Here is a 26,231-nt window from a genome sequence, read left to right as displayed (position 1 = left end):
TGTCACCTAATCACTTAAAATTTGTAGATCCGAGTTTGTGAATAAAGAGTATACAAATTACTTACTTGCTGCTTTGATTATAGAGTGATTTAGGGGATGGTACGAAGAGCCATCTGAAGTCTATTAATTAATAAGAATTTCAGTCCTTTCTATAGCATGATGTCATATACAGGACAAAATTTTATCTATGTATCAGTCAAATTAATTCCCTGGAATACAAATTGAAGTATCTGGATTTGCATATTGAAAATACAATAGAAGAAATAAAGCCACCCCACCTTTTATCCTGAAGAGACTAACTATCCATTTATCCTTTATGCTCTCAAATGTTAAATTATTTAAATGATTGATTTATACTTCCAATGCCATAGCCTAATTTATAATCAATCTTAATAAAACGTCTTCTCAACAAAGTGAGTCTCTCTGCAGAAGAATTCTGTACCACTGTCCTAAGAAGACAATATTCTCCTCACACATGGAGGCCACATGACGTCTTCAGCTAGGATTTTACAACATGTTATAATGCTCATTGCCTTATCGTGCCCCAATTAGACTGGGATTTGGGGCAGGAAGCAAGTCCTGAAGGACGACATGGGTGGGGAGGGGCTGCCTGCTCCTTCCTAGTTGCTCTGAAGGCCCAGCTCAGGCCTTAACAGCTGGGCCTGGGGGTGGGAATAGAGGGCAGAGCAGTAGAAGAGGAACCAGGAAGTTCAAGGAAGCCTGGGTTCCTGGCAAGGTCCCAGGGTTGCCACAGCAAGGGCTATCTAATGGCTCAGCGTGTCCTATGTCCTGGGAGAACTCTGTGACCCTGGAGACCGTGATGAATCATGATGGATGCAGAGCCCCAAGACAGCTGCTGTCACCACCACAGACAGCCTTCCAGGCCAGCCCAGCCAGTCAAGTCCAGGGCCAGAGGTGCCCAGGAGATGTCCTTCAGTCCTAGAATGATACCCCCCTGGAGGGACCAGGCCTGATTAGAGCCTCTGGGGGATGGGTGGTACAAGGCAGAACTGTTGCTTCCAAACTAAAGAGATAAGACTTCAGTATTCCAGCAACTTCTGATTATGAGGCTCACTTCTACATGGGGAGCACTGTCTGGAGAGGGGCTGCTTGGGGGCTGGAGGCTCTCAGGAATATGGTGGTGTGGAGGGTTCAGTTTCTTACAGCTTTGCAGCTCTGACAACAGTAGTGGGGAGTATTTTAGTGACTTGGAGTTAGAGAAGGGGAAATAATGAATAACTCTGTGTGTGTGTGTGTGTGTGTGTGTGTGTCTGTGTGTTGATCTTTAGTGATGCTCAAACAGAGAGCTAGCAGGTAGAAATGTTTCAACTGGAGAAGGAAGTTCTTGTGCTAACACAAGTGCTTATTTAATCTGAATACTAGAAATTATGCACTGCATTTAGATCAACAGGCGTTTGGTATGAGAGCCACCTGGTAGGCAAACTCATCACACTGAGTTCTCCTGACCCTCAACAAGTAACCCCAAGGTTTGCTTTCTCTGCAGGTCCTCAAGTGTGTTCCACGTAATGAAGCACAATCACTACACATCCCGATTCGGCAGCAAACTTGGGTTGCAGTGCATTGGCATGCATGAGAAAGGCATCATATTTAACAATAATCCAGTCCTCTGGAAAGCTGCTAGAACTTACTTTATGAAAGGTATTCAGATGTCTGGCTACTTTCTGCTCTTTTGTCTATGAATATGCCTTCTTGAAATCATTTTTGACTTCTGCTGCTTCACAGTTTTGAAATAGTAAGAGCTAACATTCATTATACATGTACTATGTAGTAGGCACTGTTTAAGCCCTTGATAACTTTAATCCCACAGCAACCCCATGTGTTAAATACCCTTATCACCTCCATTTTAGAACTGAGAAAACTGAGGCATAAAGAGTTTAAATAACTTGCCCAAGTTTCCACCAATAGCAAATGGTAGCACAGGATACAACCCCAGAGCCTACGTATTCACCCAACACAAACTCTGTCCTTCTTGTTGACCCACAAACAATTTCATGAATGTGAAGGAGAAATGGCACCCTATATACTTAAGATCACTTCAGTTAAGAGCTTAGTATGTCAGCCATATAGTTGATTTAGCGTAACCAACATATTTGCTGAATCATTGGCTGACATCCCAGATGTCTTAAGATAGCAATTTACAAATAAATTACAGAATTTTAGAACTGAGAAGAGTTGTATATGTCATTTCATCCAGCCTCTGAGTTTTATACTTAAGGAGTACATTTCTAGAGAGCTTGTGATTCTTCCTCCAGGCAACATAGCCAGGTATGGAGGAGCAGAGACTGGATTACAAACCTCCTTATCTAGTGATTTCCCCCTTTACTATATGCTGCTGGAATGGAAGCCTTTGGCTTCAAACCACACATTCATTATCTTACAGTTTTATGGCTCAAAAGTCTGACATGGGTCTCACGGGGCTAAAATCAAGGCACTGGCAAGGCTGTGTTCCTTTCTGCAGCCTCTAGGGAGAAAGTGTTTCCTTGCCTTTTCCAGGTTCTAGAGGCTCCCCATTCCTTTTATACGTTTGAAATGTGGTTTATACATTTGAAATGTGGTTTCAAGCTCTTGAACGTAGAGGCAAATCATACATCAGTCTCGAGTGGCAAATCATGCATCAGTCTGGGAGTGATAAATAAAGCCAACCCTTCCATGCAAAGGATTGATTCACTGAGGAATCATTTATCTCACTTGTGAATGTGACAGTCACCCAGGAAACAGCATCCCGGCCTTACATATCTCCAGGTCCCTACTAAAGTCAGAAATTATGCTGCCAACCCAAACTTCTTTTTTATATATGGGTGGAAATTCTTAGACTCTAGGACCACTCACCAGGTTTCCTTTCTTATTTGCAAAGTGTGCCTTCAGGGGCTTCTGCAGCACAGCTGATTTGTTTTGTTTGAGGGCTCTGACTTTAACAGCAAGTCTGAATAAAAAAGACATAAAAAAGAGAGATTACTCCTAAAGAAAGCTTAGAGCAACCTTGAACAAACAGTGAAAGGAGGACTTTAAGAGTTAAACTCATGTTAGACCATCTACCATTAGGACCACTAGATGCTCAGATGGTCAGGAGCCAAGAAAGAGAGAGATTAGAGCCAGTTCACTCTATCTGGTTTCATTCATTCATTCATCTATTCATTCACTCATTCATTCATTCCTCCTTTTGACAAATATATATCGAGGGCCACCCTGTACTATGGACTTGAAGTACAGTGCTAATAGGTTATCACTGTCCCCAGTGATCCCAGTCCTGTGAAGAAGACTGCTCAACCAACAAAGTTTTGTTTTGTTGTTATGACATTGATTGAGTACAATAAATCTAGATGTAGTTTGAAGAGAAACCAAAATTAAGAGAAGGGTACATTTGGTAATTTATAAGACTAGGACTTTACACGTATGAACTACAATTAAACAGGAAGCACCTTAGATCTAAAAGGTAAGATCCAATTTGAATAGTTCTGTAGCAATATTCTGCCACCCATTGAAACATAAAATATCACCCAAGTGAAATCCAAACCTTCTTTAGCGAGAAATGCACATAATATAGAAAATTACTGATCTGTAATTTATGATCACAAATACTAAATGTTTCATTTGCAATCTCACAAATGATTTGTCATAGGTAGAATAAAAGTTTAATTTTGAATCATTTGTTTTAAAAAGATTTTTCATTCATTCATTCATTCATTTTTAATCATAAAAGTGATACTTTCTAGTAGACAATTAGTAGAATATAGAAAAATGTAAAGAATATGAAAATTTCCACCCATTTATTGAATAAAAATTTGTGGTCAGTTAAGCTCCAAACACAAAACGCCAAAATTGCCTGATAGTTTGTGTGCCCTGGAGTTGGAGGCGGCTCACTCTGACGTGTACCCTTCAGCTTTGTCTGGCCCCGGCCTGGTGCGCATGGTGACCGTCTGTGCTGATTCCATCACCAAGCATCTGGACAGGCTGGAGGAGGTCCGCAACGAGTTGGGCTATGTGGACGTGTTGACCCTCATGCGGCGCATCATGCTGGACACCTCTAACAAGCTCTTCCTGGGGATCCCCTTGGACGGTACTGAAATTTTCACTTTAAAAAAAAATGTATTTATTTATTTATTTATTTATTTTGGCTGTTTTGGGTCTTCGTTGCTGTGCGCGGGCTTCCTCTAGCCGTGGCGAGCAGGGGCCACTCTTCATTGCAGTGCACGGGCTACTCTTCATTGCGGTGTACAGGCTTCCCATTGCTGTGGCCTCTCCTACTGCAGAGCACGGGCCCCAGGCACGCAAGCCTCAGCAGCCGCGGCAGGCGGGCTTCAGCAGTTGTGGCCCACGGACTCCAGAGCGCAGGCTCAGCAGCTGCGGCACACGGGCCCAGCCGCTCAGCGACATGTGGGATCCTCCCGGACCAGGGCTCAAACCCGCGTCCCCTGCACCGGCAGGCGGACTCCCAACCACTGCGCCACCACGGAAGCCCTGAAATTTTCATTCTTATGACTTGACATTCAGCCCTGTATTAAACAGGGCATGAGAAGGATAACGGACTCAAGGAAAGATATACTCTTTTGCATACTGCTCTTCTTTAAACCCTTCTAAGTATTCCCAAATATTTTTCCTGGTATGTCTGCCTTGTTCACTTATAAGGTCATAAATATCCACAGCAGGGGCCATCTTCTATTTCTTTTGTATCTCTCTTCATTGCTCTAGGAAATAGGATTCTACCCACAGCTGAAATTTAATAGATGTGATCATTTGATTTGGTCATAAATATATCCTACCACCAAACCTATGTATTTAACCATTACCAACCATTCTTTTGGGCATGATATATACATATAAATGTGTATATATGTATGTATATTTATATATATACACACACATACAAACACATATACACATTCCATCTATCTACACACACACATAAATGTACATACACACCTCTCTCTCAAAGCCACTAAGTATGAAAATTTTGACTCTATATGATGATAAGGGTACTGTTGCTGCTGGAAATGATGATAACTAACATTAATTTAGTATCTACTATGTGCCAAGCAGTATAAAAAGTTGCTTCACATAAACTTTGTCACTTAGCATTTATAACAATCCTGGCAAGATGTCTCACTCAAGAAACTGCTTTCCTCACTATATTACAGAAACAAATATTAAACACATACATGCAACTCTACCGCCAACAAAAGAACAAACATTAATCATGTGGATTCATTCCATTCTGCTGCTGTCAGCTTAATGTAATTTCTCCTGACTTGATTTCAAGCAGTGTTCATTGATTCATACATTCATTCAACTAATATTTATTGATTGCCTATTTTATGCCAGGCTTAGGTTCTGGGGACAGACCAGTGGACAAGACAAAGTCCTTGCCTTCAAAGAGTTTACATCCTAGTGGGTATATGGACAGTAAACAACTAACTATCTAGTAATATATTAGGCTATAATAAGTACCTTAAAAAAAAACAAAGCAGGGCAAAGGGCTAGGAAGTGAAGGGGGAGGTCAGTGTGAGGCTGAAGCGCTTGTGGAGAGAAAGGGTGGTCAGGAAGGCCTCTGTGGAGAGGATGTCTGAAAATAGCCCCAAATGAAGTGTGACGATGAGCCACGTGCAGATCTGAGGGAAGAACATCACAGGCATAAGAACCAGGCACGATTTTCACACTTGCCCAGACCAACTGAGCTATCACACCTGCTCCCTGATTGACCACATTTGGACAAGCAGACAAGCGATAAGCCCTCCCTTTCTCTGCTCCACTCTCCTCACCTCATCTCCCCAGCTCTTTAATGACTCCTTACCAGAGTCATAGGAACCCCATCTGATTGACATTAGGATGGGAGCCCCATTCACTCTGAGGACATTAGTCACAGACTCTTGCCTCATCCCCTTTCACACAGGGACTCTGAAAGTCCTGTTTGCCTGTTCCACGCACATCTCTCCTAAGGTATGACAGGTACCTATTTTAGAAGTCCCTGCTCCTTGGTTCCCCACTAGCCTTGATTCTTAGGAGGGATCAAGTAAAGGGAATTGTACAGCTCTCTGTTAACTTATGGATGCAGACTGCGGTCTAAGAACCTGCATAACCCATACAGACTCATGTGTATTTCCCTCTGCTCACCGGGTCCTTATTAAACTCTCAATTGGCCTGAGGGACCCAGTGCACCAAAGAGGAAAGGACATGGCCCTGAGGTCAGATAGAACTGAGCTCCAGCCTAGGGACTTCCTGCCACTCTGGCTGTATGGTGTTGGGCAAGCTTCTTCATTTCTGTGAACTGCAGTTTCTGCATCTTCATGTCTCTTGCCTTCTCTTGTGTATAATTTGAAAAAAGCAGGGGTTTTCTTTTCTCTAGTATTCAATTTAATTCAAGAACATCCGTTAAGATCTGACTGTGCACAAGACTCAGGACAAGGCATTGAAGATCCCAAGATGAATTCCACACTCTGAACCGAAAATATAAACAACAGAGTGGGGAGGCTTTTTGCCTTTCCAGGTGCCAGAATTGAGGCCATAACAGCATTAATTACTTCTCATTTCCCACAGTCAGGAAAACAGAAGGTGTTGGTGGCTCAGCCAAGGAGAAGGATGTGACATTCTAGGCTGTGTCTCTGACGCAAACATGAAAACTGGCAAATCTCTGGTTAACGTGGTCAAGTTAGATGCCAAGCAGAATAAATTACTGTTGATTTGTTTAGTGGCATTCATGTGGCTGAAACACCCAGTGAAGGTGGCACCTTGCCCTGCTTAGAGTCCCAGATGGTAGGAGAGTCTACAGGGGATCTTCTCTGAGCAGTGTACCATTCTTGGGCTCACATTTTTGCTCATCTGTTCTGATCTTTTTCTGTTTTTCCAGAAAGGGCCATCGTGGTTAAAATCCAGGGTTATTTTGATGCATGGCAAGCTCTCCTTCTCAAACCAGACATCTTCTTTAAGATTTCTTGGCTATGCAGAAAGTATGAAAAGTCTGTGTAAGTAACATATTTTGGAATATTTATTGCTGAGATTGGATTGATCTGTGTTGTGTCTTAGTTATTGCTGGCCTCTTCGGCAAGCTTTCTCCTCCCCAGAACCGCAAGGGAGCTCTTAAGCTGCTGGTGAAGCACTTCTTACAGCAATTTGGCAGCATGTGGCCAGACCACAGAGGAAAGGAAGACTTTGGCCCAGGGCAGTTTTCCCCTAGGAGGCTGAGAGCTCCATCTCTGGAACTAGGACACTGCTGTGTATTTTGAGTTGAAGAGAAGGGTTGGCTGAACCTATCCTTATCATTAGTCAAAATTCTCTTTGCATGTCTGGAAAAATGGAAACATAATTCATTTTATTGTTGTGTTGCTTCTGAATGAATTTAACTTAATTCAACTTGTAAGAATTGACAGTAGTTGCAAGAGAATTTTTTCATGATGTATTTTTATAAGATGTGTTGTTTGTTTAGTTATGCATCTTATATCTTGGGGGATCCTAAATCTGTCATTAAATGGCTTTGTTTTGGTGTCAGACTAGTCTAGCAGAAGACTAGACAAATGCCCAATGACCTACTGGATAATCAATGAGTTTTTAGAGTGTAAGTAGCCAGCCACTATGCATGCCACCTCTAACCACCAGTGGAAAGCACAGGGGATCTAGAGGTAGACAGATCTGGTTTGTATCCTATCTCTAGCACTTAGTAACCAAATGTCCTTGGGAAGTTCTTTAAAGTAAAATATAACATACCCTCCATGGTGGCAATATAGGTTAATGAGATCCTCTATGTAGGGCAATCAGCACAGAGCATGACACATAGTAGGCAGTAAACATGTCAGCTTTCCCCATCCCTCTGTTCATATCCTTCCCAGATGTCCCTGACTATATTAAATTCTCCATCTCTACAATTTCCCAAACTTGTTTGAAGAGCTAACTTCATCCTGTTTGCGTGTTTTGAAATTCAGTAATATTAGTCTCCAGGAAGTCAGCTTGATGTTGCTTTATATATTTCAAGTGGATGATGAGTATCAGGTGGATGATTTGGACAGTTGGCCCTTTAAACATTTCTCTTTGTTTTACTGGAGCTTATTGTGACTTGAATCGATAAGATAAATGGTTCATCTCTTCACTGCTCTCAGAATTTGTGGTCATCTAAAGAGTCTTATTGGTCCGCAGTTAAACTTGGCCATTAGTTTAGCTTCAGTATGGTCAGCAGGCCCATAGAAACTTATAACATGAAACTGTATAGCAGTTTCTCTTTGGTTTCTTTAAAATTATCTCAACAACATTCCCTCTCTATATAAATTTGCCAATGGTTAGTGAACTATGTAATATCTCCTCTGATCTAGAGCAGTAAAGACCTAGAGAAACCTTTTAATCTCCTTCCCCTGCATGCCTTTGCAATAATGCCAATACTTTTTTTATTGAGGCATAATTGACATATAACATTACGTTAGTTTCAGGTGTACAGCCTGATTCAATATCTGAATATACTGAGAAATGTTCATCACAATTAATCTAGTTAACATCTTTCACCATACATAGTTACAAAACTTTTTTCTTGTGATGAGAACTTTTAAGATCTACTCTCTTAGCAACTTTTAAATATGTAATACTGTATATTAACTGTAGTCACCATGCTGTACATTACATCCCCATGATTTATTGATCATATAACTGGAAGGAAGTTTGTACCTTTGATCCCCTTCACCCATTTCACACCCAACCTACCCCCAGCACCCATGGCAATCACCAATCTCTTCTTGTAAAACTGAGGTTGGGATTTCTCCTTTTGTTATTGTTTTTTTAAGATCCCACATATAAGAGAGATCATATAGAATTTGTCTTTCATGCCAATATTTTAAAAAATATATTTATGTAAAGGTTTCTGGGACATCTACTTCCATCCCTATTTATTCAATTTTACATTTTTCCCTCTTTGAATTCCCAATATTAGAGCAGTATTATTTTCTACTTTTTGTTTTGTCAAATGTAGGCTTTTCAGTCTCAGAATACATTAAATAAGTGTCTGTGGCCTGGACTAGGAACCTAGCCACCATTATTTTGGTACAAACAGAGGAATTCTTGCAATATAATTTGTAAGTCAGAGACTTCCTATTTCCTGGAAACTGACATTTAACTCAATTCTCTTAGTTTTTAATGACATACAAATTCAAATACATACATTTAAGCAGAAGCAAATTTTAACCTGAATAGGGGGAATCCCAGTGGATATTCAGAGGCCCCTGACTCTGGCCCAGGGAGGAAGGAGATGCTTAGAAATGGATGCAGCTCCATCAAGAAATTCTCTAGGAATTTCAAGTCTAGGGGCATTTCAATATAACCCAGGCCATTTGGGGGCCATTGCTTAGGTAGGAATGCTATGAGCATTCTAGCCCATTATTGAATAAATGTAGGAGATACTCAACAAATATTTGCTGAACAAATGGATGGGTAGATAAATGAATAAATGTGAATATATCCCTGCTGTATATTTGGAATGGTGTGTGTGTGTGTGTGTGTGTGTGTTTGTGCACGCGCCTATAAAGCATACTCACAGATATACACAACAGTAGGCATCCTTATTTAGAATGACACAATGAAAATACTACCCTGAAGAATATCTCTCAGAATGTTTAAACATTTTCCGTGAGATGCCCCCCCCCCAAAAAACTTTCAAAGATAGGAGGTATCTTAAAGAATCCTCTGTTACTTTTCCTGCTGAACTGGAGTAAACATAGAGGCTATTTAGGTCAACAGAGTATTTAAGTGTGTAGGCAACTGTGTCAACAAGAATTTGAAAGGAAGATTTATTGTACATTTAACATAATACAGAATACTGTTCCCTGAGATTGGGGAACAATACAATTATACGTGAATGCATACACTTAAAGACAAAGTCAAAGATAACAGAATTGAGATCTCAAGGTGGCCTTATTGTTCATCTAGCCTGATCCCTTCACTTTAAAAGAGACATAAGACTCAGAGACTTAAACTAGGTTATGTGAACGACAACAACCTGGACCAGAACCTGACCCTTTATCCAAGGTGCTTTTCCCTCCTCCACACTGTCAAAATGCATATGCATATTGATGCAGCCAGTCACTCGTTCAACAAATATTTACTTAGTCTTACTATGAGGCAGAAACTGCAAGGTATGAGATAAATATCAGGAAGAATACTTCCTATGTAGAAGAGGAACCTCAAACTCAATAGTCTTAGGGACTATGAAGATAAAAGTAGGCTGGGTGAATATAAGACACAGGAAATGCAGGTGCCCATGGCAGACTGGAGGGTGCATGCTCCCACTAAAGGCATTCACTGGCTTTGGTTTTTGACGTTTAATTTAAGCACTGTGCTGGCCCAATCAAATAGCAGAAAACATAATTGGATTTAGCCATTTGGTACCAGTTTTCAACCCTTAACTACAGTTACAGCCTTGATTTTGCTACCACTGCCGAGATAACTGGGCTAACTCTGGTTCCTTAACATGATATAATGTGTATGTAATTTAAGGATATCTGTGAAGAATTAAGTATAAATTCAGTTATTCATGAGCACTAATGGCTTCCACTAAAGCAGATCATTTTATTTTTAAACATGGCAAACAAATCCATTTATCTAGATGTCATATCTGTGTACAAGTAGATAATATTTTCACTGCTTTTTCCAGCAAGGAGTTGAAAGATGAAATGGAAATTCTGGTAGAAAAAAAAAGACGCAGGATTTTCATAGCAGAGAAACTGGAAGACTCTATGGATTTTGCCACTGAGTTGATTTTGGCTGAGGTACAGACCTGAACTACCCATAATTCCCATACAAGATATGTGTATGACTGTTTGTGTATCAGTGTCTAAAAATTCTCTCCTGTTAATTGTTGCATGTTTCTGCTTTTGACTATATGCTCCAGTATTTCTATAATGCCTAATCCAATAGCCCCCATTAGACATCAGGTAAGATTGACCTTTAAGACTGAAACTTCTGTGTTTCTGCACAATAAAAATATGAAAACTGGGGAGTCTAAAGACACTAAACACATAGGTATTTGGTTAAGTTCTTCAGCTTTGAGCTGAAGATTGTTAATGCAAATGTCCATCATCCGTCCCAGAGACACATAGTTTCTATGATTTCATTTTGTTGAGGTTATTAATCCTTGAGTGCCACCTCCCCTCCTGTTCTGAACCGTTCATTCATGTTGCCAAAGTTTCTCCCCACTTTCAATTGTTCAGAAACGTGGTGACCTGACAAGAGAGAATGTGAACCAGTGCGTACTGGAAATGCTGATCGCAGCGCCGGACACCATGTCTGTCTCTGTGTTTTTCATGCTGCTTCTCATTGCAAAGCACCCCCAAGTTGAAGAGGCAATAATGAAGGAAATCCAGACTGTTGTTGGTAAGAATTTATCAAGCAAACAATAGAGATTAGAAAACAATTCCTTCTGAATATCAGCTTCTATGTCCTAAGAATCTTATGTCAAAATCTTTATTAGAATCCACCCAGAGAACAACAGAGCAAGTCAATGTGTCATATTTTCATTATGCCAGACAGGTTTCTGTGTTTTTCTAATATAAAAAAAAATACATGCTCGTTGGAAAAAAATCCAAATAATAGAGACATGTATAAAGCAGAAAGTAATATTTCCTGATCCCTTCCACTCTCCTTCCCATTCCCCAGGGGGAATCACTGTTAATATTTTGATGTGTATTCTTTAAGGTCTTTTTTGATGGGCACATAAACACATATACGCGGTTCTATTTGTCTGTGTTTAAAAAAACATGGGATCATCCACAAGGATTTGCTACCTTATCAGTGACAAAAGGCTTTTGAGGGTCCACCCAGGGAAATGGCTATGATTATTGCAGTGTTTCTGGGTTTCAAGCAGCCCGTTCTTCCAGGTGGTGGCAGAGGGAGGAGGAAAGGGTGATGATAGCAGAGGCAGGGGAGCGAGCAGTTTCCCTCCCCCACCCTCTCCTCCTCCTCTGCAGGAGAGCCTCCAGGTCCCTGCTCAGCTCTTCCCAACTCTGCCCCCTCCCTGCTCTGCCTCTGCTTCAGCATCACTCTGCCACTGCTTCTGATATCCCCACCCTTCCCTGGAGACACTGCCACGTTCAGAAGAAGTCAGAATTGCTTTCTGGAGAAAACAGAATACCTTATTTGGAATGTGCTTCACATAAGTAATCTCTTTAGGAACACATTTCAGACACATGCGAAGGGGTATCAGTAATGATATAGATTTTTCTATCTTGACTTTACAGGTCTCTGTGAAACAACCTATTTTGTTGTTAAAAGGCACCATGTATTTCTTAAACTTTTTATCTTATTTATCTTTAAAACCATTTGAGTGCTGCTTGAAACAGATGACATGGGGAAATTTCATACACGGATTAAATATGTGAAAGTGTTCTGCAGACACGTTGCCATAGGACGGCCACTGCCTGGGAAGGTAGATAGCAAGGAGCCAGAATGACATCCAGGTTTCAAATTCTGGAATGTTTTCTCAAGCACCCTTTTCAGGTTATGGGTTCTGTGCCAGATGCAAGGGCACCGCGGTGAACAAGCCAGTGCCATCCCTGCAGTCCTGGGGCTCTCAGTCTCGTGAGAAAAAGAGAATTCAAGAAACAAGCTCAGTGGAGTGAGAGAGAGAGAGAGTAACAGAATGATGGGGATACAGGCAACACAGGGGAAATTGCTCTTGAGATCATAAACCTTTAATACAATTTCCTTGAGAGGTGAAAAGTGCTTGTGCCCCATGATATCCCCCTGACACGACAGTCCTCTTGAAAGATAAAACTGGGACAACCGGGGCTTCCCTGGTGGCGCAGTGGTTGAGAATCTGCCTGCTAATGCAGGGGACACGGGTTCGAGCCCTGGTCTGGGAAGATCCCACATGCCGCAGAGCAGCTAGGCCCGTGAGCCACAATTACTGAGCCTGCGTGTCTGGAGCCTGTGCTCCACAACAAGAGAGGTCGCGATAGTGAGAGGCCCGCGCAACACGATGAAGGACGGCCCCCGCTTGCCACAACTAGAGAAATCCCTCGCACAGAAACGAAGACCCAACACAGCCATAAATAAATAAATAAAAATTTAAAAAAAAAATTAAAAAAAACCTGGGACAACCACTAGTACCTGTATACTTGTTCCCCCTAGACCCACAAGACTAGTAATTACTTCTAAAAGTATGCCTTTTGTTACCTTCTCCATCATCTGCCTTCTAACTCCCACCACAGATAAATACACCCATTAGACTCTTACTGTGTTCAAAAAGCAGTACGTGAGGGGCTGTGTTGTTAAAGTTCTCTAACCAAGTGACACCACTCCTGAATAACCTAACTGTACAGGAGACAGAACTGCCTCAGGACCCTGGGTTGACTTTCATTCTGCAAAAACAGTACCCCATTTCAGGATGCTTTGAAGCTTTGCCAATTCTGAGAGTAATCCAAGCCTCTTTGACCAGTGTCGAGCCAAGCTGAGACAATGGAGGTGTCCATCAATCCCCAGCTCACCTGGAGCTGATGAGGCACCCCATTTGTTTTGGTGGAGAGACGGCATTCTTGCCACTCTACCACCCCAGGTTGTCCTTGATGAGATGAGAAGGAGAGACTAACAGTGATATTTTCCTCTTTTTTTTAAAAATTTTCTTTACTTTTTTATACAAAAGTTTTTTATTAGTCATCCATTTCATACACATCAATGTATACATGTCAATCCCAATCTCCCAATCCATCACACCACCACCCGCACCCCCCGCTGCTTTCCCCCCTTGGTGTCCATACATTTGTTCTCTACATCTGTGTCTCAATTTCTGCCCTGCAAACCAGTTCATCTGTAGCATTTTTCTAGGTTCCAAATATATGTGTTAATATACGATATTGGTTTTTCTCTTTCTGACTTACTTCACTCTGTATGACAGTCTCTAGATCCATCCACGTCTCTACAAATGACCCAGTTTCGTTCCTTTTCATGGCTGAGTAATATTCCATTGTATAATTGTACCACATCTTCTTTATCCATTCGTCTGTCGATGGGCATTTAGGTTGCTTCCATGACCTGGCTATTGTAAATAGTGCTGCAATGAATATTGGGGTGCATGTGTCTTTTTGAATTATGGTTTTCTCTGGGTATATGCCCGGTAGTGGGATTGCTGGGTCATATGGGAATTCTACTTTTAGTTTTTTAAGAAACCTCCATATTGTTCTCCATAGTGGCTGTATCAATTTACATTCCCACCAACAATGCAAGAGGGTTCCATTTTCTCCAAACCCTCTCCAGCATTTGATGTTTGCAGATTTTCTGATGATGTCCATTCTAACTGATGTGAGGTGATACCTCATTGTAGTTTTGATTTGCATTTCTCTAATAATTAGTGATGTTGAGCAGCTTTTCATGTGCTTCTTAGCCATCTGTATGTCTTCTTTGGAGAAATGTCTGTTTAGGTCTTCTGCCCATTTTTGGATTGGGTTGTTTTTTTCTTTAATATTGAGCTTCATCAGCTGTTTATACATTTTGGAGATTAATCCTTTGTCCAATGACTCATTTGCAAATATTTTCTCCAATTCTGAGGGTTGTCTTTTCACCTTGTTTATGGTTTCCTTTGCTGTGCAAAAGCTTTGAAGTTTCATTAGGTCCCATTTGTTTATTTTTGTTTTTATATCCATTACTCAAGGAAGTGAATCAAAAAATATCTTGCTGTGATTTATGTCAAAGAGTGTTCTTCCTATGTTTTCCTCTAAGAGTTTTATAATGTCCGGTCTTACATTTAGGCCTCTAATCCATTTTGAGTTTATTTTTGTGTATGGTGTTAAGGAGTGTTCTAATTTCATTCATTTACATGTAGCTTTCCAGTTGTCCCAGCACCACTTATTGAAGAGACGGTCTTTTCTCCATTGTATATCCTAGCCTCCTTTGTCATAGATTACTTGACCATAGGTGTGTGGGTTTATCTCTGGGCTTTCTATCTTGTTCCATTGATCTATATTTCGGTTTTTGTGCCAGTACCATATTGTCTTGATTACTATAGCTGTGTAGTATAGTCTGAAGTCAGGGAGTCTGATTCCTCCAGCTCTGTTCTTTTCCCTCAAGACTGCTTTGGCTATTCAGGGTCTTTTGTGTCTCCATACAAATTTTAAGATTTTTTTGTTCTAGTTCTGTAAAAAATGCCATTGGTAATTTGATAGGGATTGCATTGAATCTGTAGATTGCTTTGGGCAGTATAGTCATTTTCACAATATTGATTCTTTTTTTTTTTTTGCAGTTGACAAGAAAATTAGTTATTTCTGAGATATACATTTTAAAGTAACAACTAGGATTATGACTTATAACATTATACCAGAACATATAAGTTTAGAAATTTCATGTGTTAATGTAAATGTTTCAGACATTACATGAAATTTACAATATTGATTCTTCAAATCCAAGAACATGGTATATCTCTCCATCTGTCGGTATCATCTTTAATTTCTTTCATCAGTGTCTTGTAGTTTTCTGCATACAGGTCTTTTGTCTCCCTAGGTAGGTTTATTCCTAGGTATTTTATTCTTTTTGTTGCAATGGTAAATGGGAGTGTTCCCTTAATTTCTCTTTCAGATTTTTCATCATTAGTGTATAGGAATGCAAAAGATTTCTGTGCATTAATTTTGTATCCTCCAACTTTACCAAATTCATTGATTACCTCTAGTAGTTTTCTGGTGGCATCTTTAGGATTCTCTATGTATAGTATCATATCATCTGCAAACAGTGACAGTTTTACTTCTTCTTTTCCAATTTGTATTCCTTTTACTTCTTTTTCTTCTCTGATTGCCGTGGCTAGGACTTCCAAAACTATGTTGAATAATAGTGGTGAGAGTGGACATCCTTGTCTTGTTCCTGATCTTTGAGGAAATGCTTTCAGTTTCTCACCATTGGGAATGATGTTTGCTGTGGGTTTGTCATAGATGGCCTTTATTATGTTGAGGTAGGTGCCCTCTATGCCCACTTTCTGGAGAGTTTTTATCATAACTGGGTGTTGAGTTTTGTCCAAAGCTTTTTCTGCATCTATTGAGAGGATCATATGGTTTTTATTCTTCAATTTGTTAATATGGAGTATCACATTGACTGATTTGCGTATACTGAAGAATCCTTGCATCCCTAGGATAAATCCCACTTGATCATGGTGTATGATCCTTTTAATGTGTTGTTGGATTCTGTTTGCTAGTATTTTGTTGAGGATTTTTGCATCTATATTCATCAGTGACATTGGCCTGTAATTTTCTTTTTTTGGAGTATCTTTGTCTGGTTCTGGTATCAGGGTGATGGTGGCCTCACAGAATGGGTTTGGGAGTGTTCCTTCCTCTGCAATTTTTTGGAACAGTTTGAGAAGGATGAGTGTTAGCTCTTCTCTAAATGTTTGATAGAATTCACCTGTGAAGCCATCTGGTCCTGGACTTTTGTTTGTTGGAAGATGTTTAATCACAGTTTCAATTTCATTACTTGTGATTGGTCTGTTCATATTTTCTATTTCTTCCTGGTTCAGTCTTGGAAGATTATACCTTTCTAAGAATTTGTCCGTTTCTTCCAGGTTGTCCATTTTATTGGCATAGAGTTGCTTGTAGTAGTCTCCTAGGATGCGTTGTATTTCTGCAGTGTCTGTTGTAACTTCCCCTTTTTCATTTCTAATTTTATTGATTTGAGTCCTCTCCCTCTTTTTCTTGATGAGTCTGGCTAATGGTTTGTCAATTTTGGTATCTTCTCAAAGAACCAGCTTTTAGTTTTATTGATCTTTGCTATTGTTTTCTTTGTCTCTATTTCATTTATTTCTGCTCTGATCTTTATGATTTCTTTCCCTCTGCTAACTTTAGGTTTTGTTTGTTCTTCTTTCTCTAGTTCCTTTATGTGTAAGGTTAGATTGTTTACTTAAGATTGTTTTGTTTCTTGAGGTAGGCTTGTATTGCTATAAAATTCCCTCTTACAAGTGCTTTTGCTTCATCCCATAGGTTTTGGATGGTCGTTTTTTCGTTGTGACTTATCTGTAGATATTTTTTGATTTCCTCTTTGATTTCTTCAGTGATCTCCTGGTTAGTTAGTAACGTATTGTTTAGCCTCCATGTGTTTGTGTTTTTTACCTTTTTTTCCCTGTAGTTGATTTCCAGTCTCATAGTGTTGTGGTCAGAAAAGATGCTTGATATGACTACAATTTTGTTAACTGTACTGAGGCTTGATTTGTGACCCAAGATGTGATCTATCCTGGAGAATGTTCTGTGTGCACTTGAGGAGAAAGTGTAATCTGCTGTTTTTGGATGGAATGGCCTATAAATATCAATTAAATCTGTCTGGTCTATTGTGTCAATTAACACCTCTGTTTCCTTATTAATTTTCTTTTTGGATGATCTGTCCATTGGTGTAAGTGAGGTGTTAAAGTCCCCCACTCTTATTGTGTTACTGTCGATTTCCTCTTTTATAGCTGTTAGCAGTTGCCTTATGTATTGAGGTGCTCCTATGTTGGGTGCATATATATTTATAATTGTTATATCTTCTTCTTGGATTGTTTCCTTGATCATTATGTAGTGTCCTTCCTTGTCTCTTGTAACATTCTTTATTTTAAAGTGTATTTTATCTGATATGAGTATTGCTCCTGCAGCTTTATTTGATTTCCATTTGCATGGAATATCTTTTTCCATCCCCTCACTTTCAGTCTGTATATGCCCCTAGGTCTGAAGTGGGTCTCTTGTAGGCAGCATATATATGGGTCTTGTTTTTTGTATCCATTCAGCGAGCCTGTGTCTTTTGGTTGGAGCATTTAATCCATTCACGTTTAAGGTAATTATCGGTATGTATATTCCTATTACCATTTTCTTAATGGTTTTGGGTTTGTTTTTGTAGGTTTTTCTTCTCTTGTGTTTCCCACTTAGAGAAGTTCCTTTAGAATTTGTTGTAGAGCTGGTTTGGTGGTGCTGAATTCTCTTACCTTTCGCTTGTCTGTGAAGCTTTTGATTTCTCCATCGAATCTGAATGAGATCCTTGTTGGGTCGAGTAATCTTGGTTATAGGTTCTTCCCTTTCATCACTTTAAATATATCACGTCACTCCCTTCTGGCTTGTAGAGTTTCTGCTGAGAAATCAGTTGTTAACCTTAATGGAGTTCCCTTGTTTGTTAATTGTCGTTTTTGCCTTATTGCTTTCAATAATTTTTCTTTGTCTTTAATTTTTGTTAATTTGATTACTGTGTGTCTTGGCATGTTTCTCCTTGGGTTTATCCTGCCTGGTTCTGTCTGTGCTTCCTGGACCTGGGTCACTATCCTTTCCCATGTTACGGAGGTTTTCGACTACAATCTCTTCAAATATCTTCTCAGAGCCTTGCTCTCTTCTCCTTCTGGGACCCCTGTAATGTGAATGTTGTTGCGTTTAATGTTGTCTCAGAGGTCTCTTATGCTGTCTTCATTTCTTTTCATTCATTTTCTTTATTCTGTTCCACACCAGTGAATTCCACCATTTTGTCTTCCAGGTCACTTCTCCGTTCTTCTGCCTCACTTATTCTACTATTGATTCCTTCTAGTGTACTTTTCATTTCAGTTATTGTATTGTTCATCTCTGTTTGTTTGTTCTTTAATTCTTCTAGGTCTTTGTTCTTTAATTCTTCTAGATCTTTGTTAAACATTTCTTGCATCTTCTCGATCGTTGCCTCCATTCTTTTTCCGAGGTCCTGGATCATCTTCACTATCATTATTCTGAATTCTTTTTCTGGAAGGTTGCCTATCTCCACTTCATTTAGTTGCTTTTCTGGGGTTTTATCTTGTTCCTTTATCTGGTACATAGCTCTCTGCCTTTTCATCTTGTCTATCTTTCTGTGAATGTGGTTTTTGTTCCGCAGGCTGCAGGATTGTAGTTCTTCTTGCTTGTGCTGTCTGCCCTCTAGTGGATGAGGCTATCTAAGAGGCTTCTGCAAGTTTCCTGATTGGAGGGACTGGTGGTGGGTAGCTATCAGTGATATTTTCTGACAGATGACTGCATAGGATACCAGAAGAGAAAATTTCTGTGAACATCATTAATCTCACCATCTCACTTGACTAGAGGAGGAATGAATGTCTTCTAGAATTTAGAGTAGGGGACAAAACTCAAGAACCACACAGGAGGGCTTCCCCGGTGGTGCAGTGGTTAAGAATCCGCCTGCCAATGCAGGGGACATGGGTTCGTGCCCCGGTCCAGGAAGATCCCACATGCCACGGAGCGGCTAGGCCCGTGAGCCACAACTACTGAGCCTGCGCGTCTGGAGCCTGTGCTCCACAATGGGAGAGGCAGCAACAGTGAGAGGCTCACGCACCGCAATGAAGAGTAGCCCCCGCTCACCGCAACTGGAGAAAGCCCTCGTACAGAAACGAAAACCCAACACAGCCCAAAATAAATAAATAAATAAATAAAAATTAAAAAAAAAAAAGAACCACACAGGTGGCAATAAATGTTTGAAGCAGATTAGGTAGGTCTACATGATGCTGCAGAGAGGAAGTCCCTCTAAAGGGCTCATCAGCCACACACCCTCAGCCAACTATTGCCATGTGGGGATGTGAGTCCAATGTTACCTGTTTTTTTATTTTTCTACAAGTCCAGACATTTCTATGAAATCCCTCAGATGTTAAGATAATTGACTTCAAATCTAAACTTTCATAAGACACTCTGTGGGCCAAACAAAGTATTTTAGAATTATATATATAAATCTTTTCAACCAAGACCGAACTGACCTATAACTATACTGATCTGAAACTAGGAGTTTCATGCCCATCACATGTTGAAACTAACATGACCTCCTTTGTCCTTTTAATCTGATCCCACAGGTGAAAGAGACATAAGGATTGATGATATACAAACACTAAAAGTGGTAGAAAACTTTATTTATGAGAGCATGCGGTACCAGCCTGTTGTGGACCTGGTCATGCGCAAAGCCTTAGAGGATGATGTCATCGATGGCTACCCAGTGAAAAGGGGGACTAACATTATCCTGAATATTGGAAGAATGCATAGACTCGAGTTTTTCCCCAAGCCCAGTGAATTTACTCTTGAAAACTTTGCCAAGAATGTAAGAGCCCTTCCTTAAAACTGAGTGCGCCACTCTTGAAAATGTCAACTGTTAAATCCTCTCTGTTTCTGTGTTTTCACCGTGTATATTTCATTCTATTTACTCATTCTCTTCACACCTCATCAGGAAAACACATTTCGCCTAGCTTGGAACATGGCCACCATGTCTGTCCTCAAGCCAAGGAGGCTGGCTCTCCAGCTCTCAGAAATGTCTTCATGGAGGCCACAAAATAGGTCAAACGGTGAACAATTCAGGCCCTTAATTTGCTTAAAATGAGGCAAATTTTCTTTAATCAACCCATTTAAACTTAACTTTTCCATTTAAACTTATCACCTTGTCATCATGTAGATTCAGCCGTAGCATCATCTAAGTCAAGGAAATCCACTTCTGCTTCAGATGGAAATCAAGTGAGAAGAAAAGATTTGGTTTTTGCAGTGGGTCTTTGGTTTCCCAAATGGCCCCACAAGCACTAGGCCTCATTCTATATAAGACTTTGTAATTAGAAGAGCCTCAGCTTGTTCTTTTTCTGTAATTGAGGTGTACTGGAGATTCTGCCTCCATTATGTCAATTCTAGGCAAAGATTTTTTTCACCTGAATTATCCAGATAGTTCCCTCTGTGCCCCCTTTTACCATTTGCATATGGAAATATGATCTCAGTTAAACCAGTTGTCTAATTCATTCCATTTCTATATAAGCAACCCACGCCATGTTGGCAATTGGTCAAAAATAACTTACTGAGCGTGTATTAAGTGCCAGGCACTATGTGATTACAAATGGGGACAAGACAGGCAGAGATGTCCCATTAAATATTTGTATAACTAAATATATTTAGATCCTTGGCACTAACAGACAGGGAATCCACACCTTTGCCTAAATTTGTCCTTGTCATCATGTTATATGGCCTGGCACAAAAACAATCTTTGCCTCAATGACTGGCAGAACAGCAGTAAAGCCGTGGCCTTCCCACAGAGCTAGTTGAGTATTTACATGAAGAGCAAAACTGGGGATTGTTTGAAGTTGTGTCCATATCACAAAGGGTGAATCAAACTGGAGGGAGAAAGAGGCTTATCTGAGTTACAGTCATTCCTCTCCGTGAAGGAGCAGTATGGCCAAGTCGCCGAAACCGAGCATTCTGACTCACAGTGTTTTCAGGATGAATCAAACAGATATGCATGACTCTAGCATTTACTTCTCTGGCTAATTGTCTGATCATTTTCCTAGGTTCCTTACAGGTACTTTCAGCCATTTGGCTTTGGGCCCCGGGCCTGTGCGGGAAAATACATTGCCATGGTGATGATGAAGGTCACCCTGGTCACGCTTCTGAGACGCTTCCACGTGCAGACATTGCAAGGTCAATGTGTTGAAAAGATGCAGAAGAAAAATGACTTATCCTTGCACCCAGATGAGACCAGCGACCTGCTGGGAATGATTTTCATCCCAAGAAATTCAGACAAGTGCCTCGACCACTAAAAGAGTTTGGTCAGTCCCTGCCCTGGAGCACTTCTCAACAGTATTCCACATGGAAATCACCCACCTTTGCCAGGTAGTCCTCCTCCCATGAACAACCGTGGTCTCTGGCCTTTTATACACTTACTTCCTGTGGGGTGTCAGTGAGCTGGGAGACACTGGTCATCTGGGCGCATCCAAACCAGAAACCAGAGTGCAGGAGAAAATACGGAGGCCAAGATTTGTGCAGGAAACTGCAGCTTTAAAGGACCAATTCCACAAAACATGCTTTGGAAAAGACAAGCCATCAGTAAGACTCATGCCCAACTCCTCACTGTCCTGCCCTGAGATGGGAGCTTTGTAATGACTGGGGCAGAAGCACTCAAGTCAATTACAAAGGCCAGGCTGACATTGGGTACCTAGGGCTAAACACACCCACTAGTATGAATAAAGGGATTTTGATTGTGTTTTCGGTGGGTTGGGGACTGCAATATTCACACCCTTGGAGAAATGCTTACAAATTCAGCACTTGACTTTTCCTATGAATTATGTTAAATTAACTCTTGTTTAACCACATGTGATTTAACTGTGGCAAAAGTTAAATGGAAGACTGTCCTTTCCCAGTCTCTCAATTTATGCCTCAACCAGATTATATATGTGTTCTAGGCAAGAAATTCATACAATGGGTTTGAAATTAAAATAAAATTCCTTTTTTCATGTCTGGATTGTTGTTCAGCTCCATGAGTGCACTAAGAAAGAGAATACCCTAGGTAGTAGCACCTATTAATTCTTACCACAGGTCCATGATTTGGGGGAGGGGAAGTCTCTGAATCTATACCTAATTCTACAACCCACTGAGTTCAAACTTCTAAGGAGTGCTCCTCATATACCACTATCCTTCTCCCTCAACATTTCTCCCCATCTTACTTTCCATGGCCCCAAAAGAAAAGAGCAACAGATCAGTAGAGAACATGGCCAGAGTAGATCCCCTACAATCACATTTTATCCTAGCTCCGATTTAACAGTTACCTTAGAGATTTAACAGTTATCTAGTTTATCTAATCACTACATGTAGCCAGGGGTAAAAATGCAAACCTCGGAATTAACTCTTGAGAGAGAATAAAATAGATGAGTGAATTTTCCAAATACCAGTTTCTTTCTGTTATATCACCAATATGGATGTGTATACTGAAGGCCACTTAAAAACTGAAAAATTAAACTCATTTAAACACTTGTAAATCTTGGCCATTGAGTCAACCTGAATATTCTTCTCATCCTGCTATTTGGCAGAGCTCTTTTCTTTTGGAATCCATGCCGGTCCCCCATTCGTTTTTTTTTTTTTTTTGGCCATGCCTGGTGACACGCAGCTTCCTACTGTCCTCCATTCTTACTCTCAAGATCAGTACTGAATCAACACTCTGGCTCAGAGACATTCTAATTGACCCAGAATCCAGGTAAAAGGGAGAGGTATCCAAATTGGTCAGGGATGGGCATTAGTAAAGCAGGAAATATTTGCACTTTGCTGTATACCTGAAACTAACACAATGTTGTAAATCAACTATACTTCAATTTTAAAAAGTAGGAAATACTTGAACTTAGAATTATCTGGACCATCTACATGGCCTAAACATATGTTGAAATAGGCCTGTGCACCTGGATATGTCTGTAGTCAAGTCTAGACAAGCATCCAAATAATCCAGATCTCCAAAAGACAGTCCAGGATTTTAGACTTAATGTCTAAATTCATTAATTTGCATTAACTCACTACATGACTGTAAACACACAGTTTACTGTGACTAGAGCTGTACAGTAGAGGAAAACAGATTTTGGACCACTGCACTTCACCCATCCAATTCCCTTGAACATCTACTGTATTTAATGTGTATACACGTAGCCAAGGCCATCATCTATACAGTCAAAGTGAAATGGAGGTGGATATAGTTGTCTATAGATAATGCAGATACAAAAATATGCTAGGGGAAAACAGGACTAGGAGGTGGAGACCAGAGGAGGACAGGAAGAGGGGAACTGCTGGTTTGCATGATGAAAGCAAACTCTCCCAGAATCAAATTATCTGGGTAATTACTCAACTTGAAATTCTCTTTCTCCTGTATTGACAAACCCCATATGTTTGTACAGGCTTGGTCTAAGAATTCTGAGTGTCATTGACTCTTCACTGGGCTGATGGGCCTATGTTTGAAAATCCTGTTTTCTCTTCAGAATTTTACCTCATTATTAAGTACTTAATGTACTTAACATAGCACTCTGAATGTGTTGTGAAGTCTGTTTTCATTAATTCTCAGAAAACTGGGATGTACCAAAATGAAAACAAATAAGGAAACACAAGCTTTAAATGACACATTAAACAAGATGGACTTAATTGATATTTACAGGACATTCCATCCAAAAACAACAGAATAAACTTTCTTCTCAAGTGCTCATGGAACGAACAGTCTCTAGGATAGATCATATCTTGGGTCAAAAATCAAGCCTTGGTAAATTTCAGAAAATTGAAATCATATCAAGTATCTTTTCTGACCACAAGGCTATGAGACTAGATATCAATTACAGGAAAAAATCTGTGAAAAATACAGACACATGGAGGCTAAACAATAAATAACTAATACTTAATAACCAAGAGATCACTTAAGAAATCAAAGAGGAAATCAAAAAATAACTAGAAACAAATGAAAATGAAAACACAACGAGGAGATTAGTTCAAGATGGCAGAGTAGAAGGACATGCGCTCACTCCCTCTTGCGAGAGCACTGGAATCACAACTAACTGCTGAACAATCATCAACAGAAAGACACTGGAACTCACCAGAAAAGATACCCAACATCCAAAGACAAAGGAGAAGCCACAATGAGATGATAGGAGGGGCGCAATCACAATAAAATCAAAACCCGTAACTGCTGGGTGGGTGACTCACAAACTGGACAACACTTAAACTCCACAGAAGTCCACCCACTGGAGTGAATGTTATGAGCCACGTGTCAGGCTTCCCAAACGGGGGTCCAGCAATAGGAGGAGGAATTCCTAGAGAATCAGACTTTGAAGGCTAGCAGGATTTGATTGCAGGACTGTGACAGGACTGGGGGAAACAGAGACTCCACTCTTGGAGGGCACACACAAAGTAGTCTGCACATTGGGACCCAGGGGAAGGAGCAGTGACCGCAGGGGAGACTGAACCAGACCTACCTGCTAGTGTTGGAGGGTCTCCAGCAGAGATAGGGGGTAGCTATGGCTCAACATGAGGACAAGAACACTGGCAGCAGAAGTTCTGGGAGGTACTCCTTGGTGTGAGCCCTCCCAGAATCCGCCATTAGCCCTACCAAAGAGCTGGGTAGGCACCAGTGTTGGGTCGCCTCAGGCCAAACAACCAACAAGGAGGGAACCCAGGCCCACTCAACATCAGAAAAGTGGATTTAAGTTTTACTAAGCTCTGCCCAACAGAGGAACACCCAGCTCTACACACCATCAGTCCCTCCCATCAGGAAACTTTCACAAGTCTCTTAGATAGCCTCATCCACCAGAGGGCAGACAGCACAAGCAAGAAGAACTACAATCCTGCAGCCTGTGGAACAAAAACCACATTCACAGAAAGATAGACAAGATGAAAAGGCAGAGTGTTGTGAACCAGATGAAGGAACAAGATAAAACCCCAGAAAAACAACTAAATGAAGTGGAGATAGGAAACCTTCCAGAAAAAGAATTCAGAATAGCGATAGGGAAGATGATCCAGGACCACAGGAAAAGAATGGAGGCAAAGATCAAGAAGATGTAAGAAATGTTTAACAAAGAACTAGAAGAATTAAAGAACAAAGACCTAGAAGAATTAAAGAACAAACAAAGAGAGAGGAACAATACAATAACTGAAATGAAAAATACACTAGAAGGAATCAATAGCAGAATAAGTGAGGCAGAAGAACGGATAAGTAACCTGGAAGACAGATGGTGGAATTCACTGCTGCAGAACAGAATAAAGAAAAAAGAATGAAAAGAAATGAAGACAGCATAAGAGACCTCTGAGACAACATTAAACGCAACAACATTCACATTACAGGGGTCCCAGAAGGAGAAGAGAGCAAGGCTCTGAGAAGATATTTGAAGAGATTGTAGTCGAAAACCTCCGTAACATGGGAAAGGATAGTGACCCAGGTCCAGGAAGCACAGACAGAACCAGGCAGGATAAACCCAAGGAGAAACATGCCAAGACACACAGTAATCAAATTAACAAAAATTAAAGACAAAGAAAAATTATTGAAAGCAATAAGGCAAAAACGACAATTAACAAACAAGGGAACTCCATTAAGGTTAACAACTGATTTCTCAGCAGAAACTCTACAAGCCAGAAGGGAGTGACGTGATATATTTAAAGTGATGAAAGGGAAGAACCTATAACCAAGATTACTCGACCCAACAAGGATCTCATTCAGATTCGATGGAGAAATCAAAAGCTTCACAGACAAGCGAAAGGTAAGAGAATTCAGCACCACCAAACCAGCTCTACAACAAATTCTAAAGGAACTTCTCTAAGTGGGAAACACAAGAGAAGAAAAACCTACAAAAACAAACCCAAAACCATTAAGAAAATGGTAATAGGAATATACATACCGATAATTACCTTAAACGTGAATGGATTAAATGCTCCAACCAAAAGACACAGGCTCGCTGAATGGATACAAAAAACAAGACCCATATATATGCTGCCTACAAGAGACCCACTTCAGACCTAGGGGCATATACAGACTGAAAGTGAGGGGATGGAAAAAGA

At 40.4% G+C, this 26,231-nt stretch overlaps 1 protein-coding gene and 1 long non-coding RNA gene across 2 annotated transcripts in view; one reads left to right on the top strand and one right to left on the bottom strand.

The window, feature by feature from the left end:
* Positions 1-26,231, bottom strand: part of LOC309626775 — a 296,161-nt gene that overhangs the window by 135,319 nt on the left and 134,611 nt on the right. Inside the window, exon 2 of the long non-coding RNA XR_014243397.1 lies at positions 2,851-2,944. This is a non-coding gene — a long non-coding RNA (uncharacterized lncRNA). The remainder of the gene's footprint in view (positions 1-2,850; positions 2,945-26,231) is intronic.
* Positions 2,941-24,633, top strand: LOC309626768 (aromatase-like). The gene is made up of 4 exons (XM_082387980.1): positions 2,941-10,754; positions 11,196-11,358; positions 19,766-20,007; positions 21,230-24,633. Exons 1-4 carry the CDS (start codon positions 10,530-10,532, stop codon positions 21,476-21,478), a joined length of 879 nt encoding a protein of 292 aa, XP_082244106.1. The 5' UTR covers positions 2,941-10,529; the 3' UTR covers positions 21,479-24,633.

This window comes from Balaenoptera borealis, assembly GCF_965194805.1.
Source record: "Balaenoptera borealis genome assembly, chromosome: 3".
Classification (NCBI taxonomy): Eukaryota; Metazoa; Chordata; class Mammalia; order Artiodactyla; family Balaenopteridae; genus Balaenoptera; species Balaenoptera borealis.
Note: the sequence above shows the minus strand (reverse complement) of the source record. Positions and strands in the feature narration are given on the sequence as shown.